At 46.1% G+C, this 15096-nt stretch overlaps 1 protein-coding gene across 2 annotated transcripts in view; it reads left to right on the top strand.

Moving 5' to 3' along the window:
- The window catches only part of NPEPL1 (aminopeptidase like 1), a 96749-nt gene that overhangs the window by 73718 nt on the left and 7935 nt on the right, over window positions 1-15096 (top strand). The window contains exons 10-11 of one of the 2 annotated variants that reach the window (XM_078651843.1): window positions 2337-2513; window positions 6046-6156. In XM_078651843.1, the coding sequence (XP_078507969.1) occupies window positions 2337-2513; window positions 6046-6156 (288 nt within the window). The remainder of the gene's footprint in view (window positions 1-2336; window positions 2514-6045; window positions 6157-15096) is intronic. The other variant, XM_078651844.1, reaches the window with a different exon arrangement.

The following is a 15096-nucleotide window of genomic DNA, read 5'->3' as shown; positions in this document are numbered from 1 at the left end:
TGATTGCTTTCTCAGGGTTGCAGCAACGACTTGAAAATGTGAGACATGCACTACAAAAAGTTGCAAGTAAAATAGCCTGAAGGGCGATTACACTGAAGGTGATTTCAAGGGCCTCACCCAGTTGTCTTCCAGACGCGAACATGTCATCACCTTACTATGTAGCCTTCCCACAACTAGCGTGGCTGATATCTGGTCCTCCAGAATATGGAAGCAGCACGTTTGACAAAAGTTCAAGACAAAATTGACTACCTTTCTTTTTGGTCTTGGTAAGAATCCAGTGGCTGGTTTTTGGCACTTCGGAGTCTGCTCTATTATTTAAAAATGTTTTTAAAAAATGGTTCGTGTCACTATAAAATGCCTAGTACACTGCAGATTGTAAATTTGAAAGGTTAACCACTGAGCTTTTCTTCCCTAGTCTTACTTGTTGAAACAAAGTGATTGAAGAATTACTTAAATTGTCTTAGTCAAAGACAGTTGCTTGGATCGTTTTCCAGTCCATTATTCTTTGCCCACTGTACCACTCTGGACAGAGACACATCTAAATGCAAACAGCCTTGGTACTGCTTTAATCTGCTTAACTTTCGATGGGTAATGTTCCATAAAAGGAGCCATCTCTTTAAGGACTGAGGTTTATCATCAAATTAGAACGTTAAGCTCAGGACCAGAGTAACCTAACAATGTTCTAGATAAAAATCATGTTAAAACAGTGCTTCTCCTTTAGACGCATACATTTGAAAGTATTAAAGAGTTGTCGTTCTATAGTAGAACTGATGGATGAAATCTGCTCTCCTTGGCCGACGTTTTGTGGGTCTCATTAGGTCCAGTTCTTGATCCCACATGGTTTCTGCTTTCTTCAAATTGCAACTAAAGAAGTGTATAACGGAAACCTCTGGTAAGAGGAATGGAGGAGGTTGGAGCTGGTGCATTTAAGAACTGTGGATGGAAGCGGTGGAAAGGGGCTGCCTGGTTTTCAGTTCTCCGGCTGATCAACTGCTTCATTTTGTATATGTGCTCAGATGATAGTGTCTTTAGCAGGACAGGAGAAGAGATATTGAATCAACCAGCTTGTTTAGTTGTATTTCACCCTAGCTTCAAGAGCGGTCTTGCCTATTTGATTGACATTTACAAAGTAACCCATATAAAAAGTAAATAAATACAAGTAAAACACTGTTACAGTCCTCAGCGTGCACCATGGAGTGTCTTTCTTTTGGATTTATGGTTATTAGTATAGAGATGGTAAAAAACTACAAAATTAAGAGTGCCAGGATTCAGCAGATATAGAGATTAAACTTTTTTTCAAACAGTGCCACGATTCTGCATACCACTGTATAAGATAAGGAAGCATTTTAGGACTGTTAACAAAAAGGAGGAATTTTAATAAACATAATTTTTTCAAAAAGTTTTTTTCATTTTTTACCGAGAAATAGGTATACAACTGAAAGAAAAACACATTTGCCACAGGGCAGTTCCGTATGCAGAAATTAATGAATCATTTTGATTTTAAACTATTTCTGTTTATTTGGGCTAGTCCTATCCTGGTCTTGTTTTGGATCATTATTTGTTCAGGTATGTAAGACCTTTAGCACAGTGCTTGGATACCGTTGGTTATGCTCTCAATTTGAGATTGAATAGGCCTCAGTGTCCAGTTATGGAGTGTGACTCTCGGATAGATAGTAATTTCATAAACCTTGTGTTCAGAAGGTTTACTATGTTGAAAATTATCGAGTGTTTTCAGATATCTTCACAAGAAGGTATACACTCATATGAAAAAATGAAAAAGAAGTCTTACACATCTCGAACGCTCATGGATAGGACCCGTTCTTCCCTGCAGGCTCCTGGTATAGAAATGCCAGTGATTTATTTAAGCGTGCTCAAGGAAGCTTTCAAGTGATGGTAAGCCCCGACTCCGTAGAGAGGCTGTTTTCTAGGGCTGTTTATTTCTGGTTTGTCCAAGAAACCTGAAGTGTGGTTGTAGCAGCAGCACAAGGTGAGATGGCTCATAGTAGGAAGCAGGAACAATGATGAGCAGCAAGTGTTTTATAACTGAATGATTCGAATGTAAATCACCTTCATCCAAACCTATTATTTAGGGCTTTTGAAGACACTTCTTTTCAGGTGTTGTGATCTGGTATCCCTTAAATCGCAAACCTGCAAATGCAGAAAAAGTTGTGGAAGATGTCCATTAAGGTTCTATGTTTGTTACGGAGATGTGACTGCAGAAAAACATAGGCCGCCTTATGTAGTCTTGATCCTACAGAATTAGGGTATAGGGATGTAAAGGTTCATTTGGTTCCTCACTGATATTAAGATAGTGTTTTGCTTTTGTCCCTTTTCAGGGAATCGCCACAGGAAAACATCATGCTGCTGTCCTGACTAACAGCGAAGAGTGGGAGACAGCCTGTGTCAAAGCTGGCAAAAACTGTGGGGACCTTGTCCATCCCCTCGTCTACTGCCCAGAGCTGCACTTCAGCGAATTCAACTCCTCGGTTGCAGATATGAAGAACTCTGTGACGGTATGTTACATGTAATGCCCAAGCAGTAAAACAATTGGGTGGCGTTTGCTGCACACTGTGCTGTCTCCTTTCCTCTTCAATGTCTTTTCTCTAGCATTGCTGTTTAAGCTACAGTACCCCTGTCTGTGAATGATAATAGTACAAAAGCCCACTCTACATACAATGGCCTGCCAGGCTGGTGAGCACTGGAATCTGCTTGCACTGTAATGCAATCTGCGAGCAAATTATTAGCCCTTCACATTAAGTACACCTGCTCAGATGCCAATATATAATGGAGGCTCAATTTATTATGCTCGAGAGAGAACTGTTTTGCCAGCACATCATGAGTCTGTGGCCTGACCCATTGCTTTTATGATTCAGCCTACCAGTGATGTAGGTTACATTCAGGTTCTGGCTATTACTGGTTAGTTGTGTTTATAGTTGCCTGACTCAGTGAGTGATGGCACAGTATACCATTACAAATAAACACATGGCATGATTACTTGACCAGGTTGTGGCGCTCATCAAAGACACTGCGCAAGCTCCACCAAGCTGCTCAATCTTGTGTCTACCTCAGAGGGGTGTCTTTCATGAGATCAACGAACCGTCCACACTAAAAAGCAGATCCTTACTATAAGGTACTCCTAAGGAACAGTTTTCTAAACACTTTTGTTCAACCGTTCCCAATCACCAGAGCAACTTGCCCTAATTCCTTAATCCACCAACCTGCACCCTCACTTTTTTTATGTGTTCCTTTAATTCATAAACTCCCTCTGTTCGTTCCTAATAATGTCACCTGCAGGGCCTCTCCTGTCCGCATTTCCTTCTTTTTTCCTTTTGCTCACTCTGTGCATCTCCACTTCTCTCTCCGTATTTACTTCCTTGGATCTTAAAATACTGACATCTTTCATGTTCAGTGCTTGTGCTAGAAAATAGTTCCACTTGCAAGTATAACATTTTCCCATTTATGTATTGTATTTCAGCATTTATATAGCGCTTACTTCTCCTTTGTGCAGTGTTGAAGCTCTTGCCTACAGGAGTCGCCTGCTATACCGTGTAGGATGTGGGGTTGAATAGATGTTGTCTTTGTTTTAAACCTCTGCGGGAAGTGATTTCATGATGTGCATAACCACCGAGGTGCGCTTATTGTGTAATGGGATGCAACGCCTAGCAATGTGTTGAATGATGAAGTCTGAGAGACAAATGCATAGTTATTTGGCTTTTAGTATGCTGGTAGCTTTGAACAACTCTAGGAGTCCTTTTATGGTATTTCATATGATAGTCTGCTTCGCATATTACTGCACTGGGTTGTCCAATCTGAGATTGTATAGTTGTAGTTTCAGCTAGCTTGGTCAGAGGAAGAGAGAGAAGTGGCGAGATCTCTTGGGCATTTTTATAATCATCCCAAATATGAGTGTCATTGTGAGATGTAAAGAAGCAGTCAGATTGTATAGATATTTGGGACTTGTAGTGGTGGACTATATTAATGACGTCCAAATTGTCCATCAAAGTGCGACAGATCTCTTCAGTTATTCAGTTCTAGTTTGGTGATGACTGTATTTTTGGCTGTACAGTATTTAAGAGGTATTGTTTATAATGTGTTACTGACCTCTGAATTATTACGGTTTTAGTATTCTCGTCCTATTTTTGTGTGGCGTTTCATCACTTTGTTCATTTTCAGTTATAAATGTGTGTGTTTTTTACAATTGTTCCACAGTAAAATGTTAATTGCTCCAAAGTACTTCAATGTCAAACGAGGAATCCCCATGATGTAAAAGACAAATCTCTTGATTGAAGATCTCTGGCATTGAAAGTATACCTAAACCTCTCCATATATTCTACTGTCTACTCCTTCCACCCTTCAGTCTGCTCTGAGGAGAGGGTACACAGTCATCTCTGATGTCCCCTCATTTTTTTTGCAGTAACTAGTTTTTTGCATCACTTGGAGGAAAAACCACCTGAATTAAAATGTATGGGTCTTTAACTTAATCAAAGGCGAGACCTATTGCATTTTCAATGCTTGTTTCTATTACTCCAAGGCACCTACGGCATTAAAGGTAACACTTTTCATTTGTGCTCTGTGACACTTGGCCAATTGCTGCAATGCCCTGGAGAAGACTGTGTGGACTGTCAGACCTTAAAGGGGCCGCCCAGTGAAGAAAAAAGAACTGTTCTTTATAACCAGTCCTGCATCTTTAACTAACACCAACAACAGCATCCCAGAATATTTCTTGGTTTAATGATGTCTGCTTATGTTTATTTCTATATATTTTTTTAAATACATATTTCAACGCGTCCATGACCTTTATGAAAGTCTTCTCTGAGGCCATACTGCAACTCGGAATAAATAGGATGGCGACCTATTCCCAAATTGTACATTCTTAGCTGTGGAGAAATCTATAAATCAAGGAGATCTCTTCACTCGCCGAATTTACAATATTTCAGACTCCAATGTCATTCAAGATTTCACAGGTGGAGAGGCTCTATCCCCCTCAATTTCTGTAACCAGGAAGGGTACGCTATGCTCCGGCAATGAACCATGCTGTGTTGGGGTTTAGCTCCACTAAAACATAGTGGGATACTAATGTAAACTGCACCATAATGAATGCACAATGAACATACATTTTCCAGTATATGAGAGTGGTATCGATTAATTATAAGCTTAAACTATTACGGTCAACAATTTTATTACCCTACACACCTCCTACAAACGAATTCATAGACTCTACCGCGACAGCTACTACCGCAAGTTGTAGACCAGAAGCCACAGATGCCTCACACTTGGCACGGTCGTCTTCTGTTGCTTTTTAGCTCAAAGTCTGAGATACTGGGTAAGTTGGTGTCTGTGAGGCTGGAACCTTTTTAATTCCTGGCACTACTAGGATACACTAAACATGGATTGAGGAAATCCTGGATATTTGTGGGGCTCACATTGCTATTTGCCAAACAGAGAGCTGTAACACCCTGATCTAATTATCCCTCCACCCTCACAGAGGAGTTATGGCCTAGGGACAAATGGATCAGGTCAAATCTGAGCCCAGGGACAGGTAGGCATATTGTATAAGTGTTACCTTTTAAGCGGTGTCTCCTCAAAAAGAGCAGTCCATCTACTGAGTTGCAGGTGTGCTTATGAAGATATGACTATGGACATTGTTTTAAACATGAAGCTTCGGTCTCTTTTCTCCCTTGTGCTGGGTACTATATCAGTGCACCAGGGCAGTGTTTTTTCTTCACTTAACTGCCTATTAAATCACCTTTTTTCCATGGCTGTTTTGGTGACCATATATGATACTGTACTATGAGCAAGGAAATCACTTATTGCATACCTGTACTTGATGTTCTTTTCCGGGCCAGTTCCTGTAAATTTTGTTAAATGAAATCAGAATATATTAAAAACATCGTCTAGCCAAACTGCATTTTTTTTGTTTTTGTTGCTCGACGTTCTCTGTAAAGAGATAACACAATCTCGTATTGTTGTTCTTTTTAATATGTCGGGCATCTATCTGTTTAAAAATATAAGTTAAAATAACCTGAACGTGTTCTTTGTTTTCAGGACCGTGACAATGCCCAGAGCTCATGCGCTGGTCTCTTCATTGCTTCTCACCTTGGATTTGACTGGCCTGGTATCTGGGTCCATGTGGATATAGCATCACCAGTGCACACCGTGAGTAGAAACCATTACTCCCTAATTGTGTTTATCCATGGATATCTGTGAGTGGTTTTACCTGTGTTTACTTTCCTTGACTTCATCAGTAATATTCCAATCTTGAAATGCGTGTATAGTTCTATTTCTTTGACCATTTTGCATTGGTTATTCGCAAGTTGGTATTTGGGGTATGACAAAAGTCAACCTCTTTTATTATTCTTCTGTATATACTTTTCTCACAGCAATGTCTTGATTCGCTTCCTCTTCCAATGTCACAAAAAAATAACTCAAATTGTGCCAATAGGAGAATGTTTAATTGTTATATATTGCAGATTCAATACCTAAAGAAATGAGCTCCTGCGGTTGCCTGGATTGTGAACATTCTCAATGGACGAGAAGAACAAGTTACTTACCTTCGGTAACGCTTTTTCTGGTAGATACAATATCTGCCTGTGGATTCCTCACCTTGTGAATATCCCCTTGCGTCAGCAACATTCGGAAATTCTTTTTGTAGCCTCGCGCCGACGTAGACTCGGACGTCATAGAGACACGACATCGCTCGCGACTCCGCTGACGTCACCGACGCCTACAATAGGCCCATGCCGGCGTGATGACATCAGTTCCGCCCTTTGTTCCGTGCCATCGAGGGACACGCACGGACCAATGACAGTAGAAAGGTACACAGTACACAATAGTAAAGGCAAAACACACAGTGTAAAGCAAATGCAGGAAAGCAATAGAAAAATTTCCATGACAACAAAATATATATACATTACATTACAGTAACTCTGGTATAGAAGAGTGGACAACGGGGAGGCGGGTGGGTCAGTGAGGAATCCACAGGCAGATATTGTATCTACCAGAAAAAGCGTTGCCGAAGGTAAGTAACTTGTTCTTCTGATAGATACATCTGCTGTGTGGATTCCTCACCTTGTGAACAGAGTCCCACAGCAGTCCCCACTCCCAGAGGAGGGCTTCCACTCTTCTAAACCAGGAAATGCTGGAGGACAGAACGCGCGAAGTGGCCGTCCCTCCTCACCTCGGAATCCAAGCAGTAATGCTTCGCGAGTGTGGAGGGAAGACCAAGTCGCGGCCCTGCAAATATCCTCTACAGGAACACCTCTAGCCAATGCTGAGGTAGAAGATTTAGCTCTTGTAGAATGAGCCCTTATAACCTCTGGTGGTTCCTTACCGGCCAAAGAGTAGCAGATCTTAATGCAGAGGACGATCCATCTCGACAAGGTTCTTTTATGGACCGCTCTTCCTTTCTTGCAGCCAGCAAACCCAATAAAGAGCTGGTCATCCAAACGAAAGTCTCTAGATCTGTCCAAGTAAAAAGACACCGCCCTTTTGGGGTCCAGACGGTGTAGTCTCTCTTCCTCCTTAGAAGGGTGAGGGGGAGGATAGAAGGTAGGTAGGGTAATGGACTGTCCTAAATGGAAAGGAGTTACCACCTTAGGCAGAAAAGCAGCCCTGGTCCTAAGAACCATTCGATCAGCATGAATGGTCAAGAAAGGGGACTTGAAACTAAGAGCTTGAAGCTCACTTACCCTCCTTGCCGAGGTTATTGCAACGAGGAAGACTGTTTTTTTTTTTTTTGTTTGTTTTTTTAAAACCTTTATTCGGAGAAACAAAGAGATACATGCGCAGGCCCACAACCATCATGGCCGGCCGCAAAACATTCAATTAAAAACAGGAGAAATGCATACCAATCGGCAACAGGATATATTAAGATACACCAGACACGGTTGTGGGGACTGTAACAAAGGATATGAGGTTTTCATTTTGAAATTTTGAAGAAGAGTAGGGGCTGCCACCACAGGAATATAGCACCTCACGTAAAAACCATAAGAGACAAGGGGAACATACCCCAGTGGCAAATTGAGGCAGTCAATGACTGTAGCGACTAAATAATCAAGGCAACCGAGATGGTAATACCGAACAACAGGCCATAATACAATAAACAACATTCCCAAAATCACCCCAGGAATCCCACCCCAGAGAAGGGAGAGACAGGGGCCGAAGAAGATGCCCGAAAAAGAAATAAGGTGCAAGACCAAGGGACAGCCAGCCCTACGAAAGAGGAAATAACCCTCCCAAAGCTAGAAAAGAGCAAAAGGGACCATAGAACAAAATAAACTAAAATAACAAACCCCCCCCCCACACCCGCCACCCTGCACCCCTGTAATGGCTACGGCCTAGCCCATAAACAGCGTGCCTGTCGCCCCGACACTGCCCCAAAGAAGGGGAAAAGTACTAAAAGTACAAGAATGGAGGAGGAGAGAAATAAACAACGAAGGTGATAAGGTTCAGCGGAGGAGGAAAACAATCCACAGATATATTCCCGGCCGCCCGCTCCCGGTCCCCGCACCCGACATGATACCAACGGTCGATGCAATCAATGTCCCGCTCACCCAACACAGTCCCAGCAATATAAGGAATAGCGACCCAAATAAACTGCCTTAACCTTGCCCCCTGCGATCAGGTTGGTCGATGGAGTCCAACAATCCGGCCTGCGCCGTGGATGAGAGAGGCCCCCGGGATGGCCAACACAGAATGGGGGGTCGCCCACAAAAGTCCACGCAAACCACCGTTGCATGTCCGAGAATGATACAAACATGAGCAAGGCAGCGCATCAGTCCGTCGGAAATAGCCGGCCAGAGCGACAACAACAGTTCCATGAAGAGTTGAAAAGTCACGCCACCAGTACACAAAGGAGATGGCAAACATGGCGCCCGGGGACGATATACCAGCCAGTGTAAGGAACCACGAACTCCAGACCTCTTCCGAACCATCGCGGTCAGCACTTCAGCAGAATCAGAACCGTGAACCGCCAACATCTCTATAGGCACCTCGGCAAGGAGATCAATGTGGACCGGTGCAGAGTGTGGCGCAGTGTGCAGCACTTGGGGGCAACCACGGCCCACAGGAGAAATAGCATCAAGCCGGCACTCCAGATCTCGGGTGTTGACAAGAAAAGCAACTCTAACTGCCTCCAGAGCACACAGGACAGCACCGGTCCCCAGCGGTGTCTCAGGAAGAAAGAGTACAGCAGTGTCCTCTACCCCAGGCTCACGGACGTGTGGCAGCTCAGGGAGCCGGTCGCCATTGTCACTCGCCATCCACAGATCACTCCGCCGACATTCCGCTAATGATCACTGGGCCGGAGACATGGGGGCGACTGATGACATCGCAGTACAGGCTCATTCGCTGTCAACCAGCATCCGGACCCCCAATTGAGCTCCGAGGATTCCACTGCCGGGCGCTGAAGTGCAATGCATAAAATGGCGTCCGTGACGGGCCGGAGTAACAAAGAAACTGTTCCGTCCACTTCCAAGCCGGGCAAAGATACAAAGTGTTTCCAGCAGGCACAAAGTATCCAGGCTTGCAGAATCACAGAGCGGAATGAGGCGCTGCGGCGACGAGCACAGCGCGGCAGCCTCTCACCAGCCGATCAACTCCTCCTCCTCCACGATGGCCGCTGCCTCTGTGGCCGCGTCCGGCTGACTCCACAGACAAAGACCCGGTCTCACTGCCGCGCAGGGCCGGGAAAGGAGCGGGGACGGTTTACCACCGATACTGCATGGAATGTGCAGGGAGACACGCCGTCATGTTCAGGATCGTGTCCCCATTCCAGTCGCCGGGTGGAAAGACAGGATAAAGAACAGGATGATAGGGAAAAGCGCAAGGATCGGCGGAGCCGAGAGTCTAGGCGGCCATCTCGGTTGCAGGCTAAGCTCCTCCTCCGAGGAAGACTGTTTTAAGAGTAAGAAGTCTCATGGGACATCTGTGAAGAGGCTCAAAGGGAGCACCCATCAAAAAAGTCAATACAAGATTTAAGTCCCACTGAGGCACAATGAAAGGAGAAGGAGGGAACTTATTTGTGAGGCCCTTCAAAAATCTTAAAACCACAGGAGACTTAAAAAGAGATGGCTGGTCAGGCAAGCAGAGAAATGCAGACAGCGCTGAAAGATAGCCCTTCACTGTGGCAACAGCAAGCCCCTATTGCGCCAGAGAAAGGGCAAACTGGTGAACATCAGATAAATGGGCTCTCAAAGGTTCAATAGACTTTTCCCCACACCACGTGACAAATTTCGACCATCTATAAGAATAGATAGACTTAGTGGAGTCACGCCTGGCGGATAAAATGACATCCATAACGTCAGCCGGGTGGGAAAAGGAATTCAGGTTGCCCCGTTCAATCTCCAGGCATGAAGGTGTAATGTCTGGAGGTGGGGGTGTAGAACCTGCCCCTCCATCTGAGAGAGGAGGTCTGCCCTGAGAGGGAGACGGAGCGGCGGGTGAGAGGAGAGGTGGAGAAGGTCTGTATACCACACCCTTCTTGGCCAGTCCGGGGCGACCAATAGGACTTCGGCCCGGTCTTGGCGAATCTTCCTCAGAACCCGAGGAATCAAAGGTATGGGAGGAGACGCGTAAAGGAGTTGATTTCCCCAACTCAACTGAAACGCATCCCCCAAGGCTCCTTGCATCGGAAACTGGAGACTGCAGAACGACAGGCAGTGAGCATTCTCGCGAGTGGCCAGCAGGTCCACCCGAGGAGTCCCCCACATCTGAAAGACGTGACGAACTACCTCCGGATGAAGCCTCCACTCGTGGTTGGCAGAGAACTGACGACTGAGACTGTCTGCACGAACGTTCAGAACCCCGGCCAGATGATTTGCCATCAGACAAATCTGATGGTCCTGAACCCAGGACCAGAGACGCAGAACCTCTCTGCAGAGACACTGCGACCCCACTCCTCCCTGCTTGTTGATGTACCACATCGCGGTTGTGTTGTCCGTCAGAACCTGGATCGAACGACCGCGAAGGGAAGGGAGGAAGGCCTTGAGCGCCAAACGTATCGCCCGCAATTCTAGAAGGTTGATGTGAAGCAACCTTTCCTCTGGAGACCAAAGACCCTTGACCTCCAGATCCCCCAGATGAGCACCCCACCCTAGAGTGGATGCATCCGTTATTACTGTGGCCACCGGAGGAGGCAACTGAAAAGGCTTCCCCTGAGACAGGTTGCTTTCCACGCCCCACCAAGACAGATCCGCCGCAGCTTCTCTGGAGATCCTCACTGACTCCCTGAGATCTCCGTTGTGCTGATACCACTGCCTGCGGCGGCACCACTGGAGCGCCCTCATGTGCCAGCGTGCATGGTTGACCAACAGAATACAAGAAGCCATCAGACCGAGCAGGCGAAGGACCTTCAGGACTGGAACGACCGCTCCATTGTAAAATAAAGGAATCATCTCCTGTATGTCGCGAATCCTTTGAGGGGGAGGGAATGCACGACATACAGTTGTGTCCAGTACCGCACCTATGAACAGGTTGCGCTGGGAGGGCACCAGGTGAGACTTGGGTAAATTTATCGAAAAACCCAACCTGTACAACAACTGGGTTGTCTCCTGCAGATGATGGAGCACTCTCTCCGACGACTCTGCTTTGATCAGCCAGTCGTCCAAATAAGGGAATACAGGAATCCCTGATCTTCTGAGATGCGCCGCCACCACTGCCATCACCTTGGTGAAGACTCAAGGCGCAGTAGTAAGTCCAAACGGAAGGACCGCAAACTGATAGTGCTGCGATCCCACCGTAAAACGGAGATACTTCCTGTGTGACTTCAGGATCGGGATGTGAAAGTACGCATCCTGTAAGTCGAGCGGCACCATCCAGTCTTCTTCCAGCAGAGCCTGAAGAACCTGAGCAAGGGTGAGCATCTTGAACTTCTCCTGCTTCAGATAAAAATTCAAGATCCTGAGATCCAGGATTGGACGAAGCATGCCATCCTTCTTGGGTATCAGGAAATACCGGGAGTAGCATCCCTTACCCCTTTCCTGCTCCGGGACCACCTCTATCGCACCCTTCTTCAATAGAGTAAGAACTTCCTCCTGAAGAAGCAACAGATGTTCCTCTGAGCAATATCCCTGGCAAGGCGGGTAATTGGGAGGGAACTCCCGAAAGGGAAGGGCATACCCATTTTCTACGAGATTGAGAACCCAAAGATCTGATGCAACCGATTCCCAATCCCGTAGAAAGTGTGTAAGCCGGCCCCCCACCGGACCCACATGATCCTGAATGGCGGATCTAGGGCTGCTTTTCCGTGGCTGGGGGGTTGGAGGAGGTGGAGGAGGAAGAGGCCTGACGCCCTCGAGGACGTGCCCTTTGCTTTCCCCTGTACGACCTATACAAGGTATTCTGCTGCTGCTGTTGTTGCTGCTGCTGCTGACCTTGCCTAAATGTACGAAAGGAAGAGCGACCAAATCCTCTGAATTTCCTGGTCGTAGAACCTCTGACTTGAAGACCAAGAGATCTAGCAGTTGCCCTGCTATCCTTGAATCTCTCCAAGGCCGTGTCTGCCTTTTTTCCAAAGAGCCCTTCACCATCGAAAGGCAGATCCAACAAAGCAGACTGTACATCAGCTGAAAAATCAGATGATTTCAACCAAGCTGAACGCCTTGTGGCAACAGCCGTGCCCATGATTCTTGCCACAGAATCCGCAGTATCGAGGCCGCTTTGGATGACCTGACGAGCTGCAGCTTGAGTGTCAGATAAAACTTCCTCAAAGTCATTTCTGCTATCTTATGGAACCTTAGGGATCAATGAACGCATGGAGTCCATAAGTGCATGAACATATCTACCCATAAGGCAAGTGGCATTAGTTGATTTTAATGCCATACTTGCAGAAGAAAAAGTCTTTTTGGCCACTAGATCCTGCTTTCTAGCTTCTTTGTCACCAGGCACCTGTGGAAAAGCGCCAACCGACTTCTTAGAACATGCTGCCTGAATCACCAAGCTCTCAGGAGAAGGGTGAGATGACAAAAAGGTAGGATCTTCAGGAGCCACTCTATACCTCCTAGCCACACCTTTCGAAACTGCCGGAGCAGAAAAAGGTTTCTTCCATACTTCCATAATGGGCTCAGTTAAAGCATCATTAAAAGGGAGCAAAGGTTCCACAGCAGAGTTCGGAGAATGAAGAACCTCAGTTAGTAAATTTGACTTAAATTCGACAGTAGGCAAAGTTAAACCCAAAAATCCAGCTGCCTTTCTCATAACCACATGATATGGCTGAACATCCTTAGAGGGTGTATCAGGGCCTGATGGTAAAGCCCACTCCGGAGAAAATTCAAGACCACTCGCTTCTGCCAGGTCCTCAAAATAACTCCCATCAAGCTCACCTTCTTCTAAGTCGGAATGAGACTCACAATATCTCTGTTCTTCTAGGAGACGTTGAGCCTCTCTCCTAGACCTCTGCTTAACGCGGAGTGCAGCCGGATCCACTGCCGAATCCGACGGCGCCGGAGCCAACGTCGGAATCTAATCCGAAGGCTTAGAAGGATGTTCCATAGACTTGCTTGGAGCAGGCGACGCCGGAGCCGGAGTCGTCGACTTCGGTCGAACAGGCGTCGATATCGGCGTCGACCTCGGTGGAGCCTGGTACTGCCACAGCGGGGTCGGGGCTGGCATATACGGCATGAAAGGTGCCGGGGCATATGAGTGAGGAACACCCAAATTGAATGCCATTAGACCCATGGGACCCGAAGGCGCTCCAGAGGGGTACCATGATCTTGAGAAAACACCATACATAGCGTTTAGAAACGCAAAAGGGTCCTGACCTGGAGCCGGAAAAGGTGAATGCTCAGGTTGACCTCGAGGTAGATTCGAATCTGTTTCAATAACAGGAGTTGAAGTCTCTTCCTCAATAGGAACTCCACCGGCGTCTTCTGGAGTCGGAGATGGAGACGGAGTCGGATCGGGAACCGGAGTCGGAGAATGAACTATCGACTCCGAAGGCGAGGCCTCATCTTCCTGATCCGACACTTGTGGAGGAATTACCTTCGACTTCATCCTCTTGCGAGATTTCGATCTTGAGCCAGACTTATCATCCGAATGACGTCTGGACTCATGCCTCCTCTTATGTTTTTTACGAGAGCTGGAAGCGTGATCAGACGACGACTTCGAAGCCGACGCCTCTCGAGACCTCGATCTGGATCTCGACTTCGACCTCTTCGAGTGTTTTGAAGATCTTCTAACTTTATCTGCCTTCAGCTTGGCCTCAAGAAGCTTAGACTCTCTTTCTCGCAGAGCCTTCAGATTCATCTTTTGACACAATGAACAACCATCAACGTCGTGGTCCGAGCTCAGACACCAAATACAGTCTTGGTGTGGGTCCGTAACAGACATCATCTTCCCACAGGGTTTAAAACCCGTTTTCTTTGTCGACATGACAACCGAGTAAAAAGGTCAGAGAATGGAGAACCGAAGAAATATAGCAACAAAGTCACCAGTAAAGCTACAGAGTATCCCGAAACCGTTAGCGTCGACGACGCGGAAAAAAGGGAACTGATGTCATCACGCCGGCGTGGGCCTATTGTAGGCGTCGGTGACGTCAGCGCAGTCGCGAGCGATGTCGTGTCTCTATGACGTCCGAGTCTACGTCGGCGCGAGGCTACAAAAAGAATTTCCGAATGTTGCTGACGCAAGGGGATATTCACAAGGTGAGGAATCCACACGGCAGATGTATCTATCAGCCTATAGTAGATGTGCACTGCTGATCCGCTTAGACCGCACCACTGGAAATACTATTTTCAATTCATTAGGGCTTTGGTTATGGCTTCTGAGCCAGTTCATTGTCCAGGAGGACCCTAAAAACACATATGATTCAGACTTTTCCTTGTTTTTGGTGAGATCAGATATGCCTCTCACTAAGACATTGGTTTTTAAAACTTGCTGCAGTGTAAATGACAGATGTTTTGGTCTGGGTTCACTAATACAATTTATGTGGTAAGTTGGAACTCTATAAACATAACGGTGTGATAGGACCCAGGGGAATATTTAAAGACCAGACTCTAGGAACCACCCCCAAGGATATATGACAACAAAAAGGTTCCAGAGGGTCAAAAAAAGGGTGTGAGTCTATCATTTGGGATTTTATTGAAACCATCCTTATCATTA

This window comes from Lissotriton helveticus, chromosome 7, assembly GCF_964261635.1.
Source record: "Lissotriton helveticus chromosome 7, aLisHel1.1, whole genome shotgun sequence".
In the NCBI taxonomy this organism is placed as follows: Eukaryota; Metazoa; Chordata; class Amphibia; order Caudata; family Salamandridae; genus Lissotriton; species Lissotriton helveticus.
Note: the sequence above shows the minus strand (reverse complement) of the source record. Positions and strands in the feature narration are given on the sequence as shown.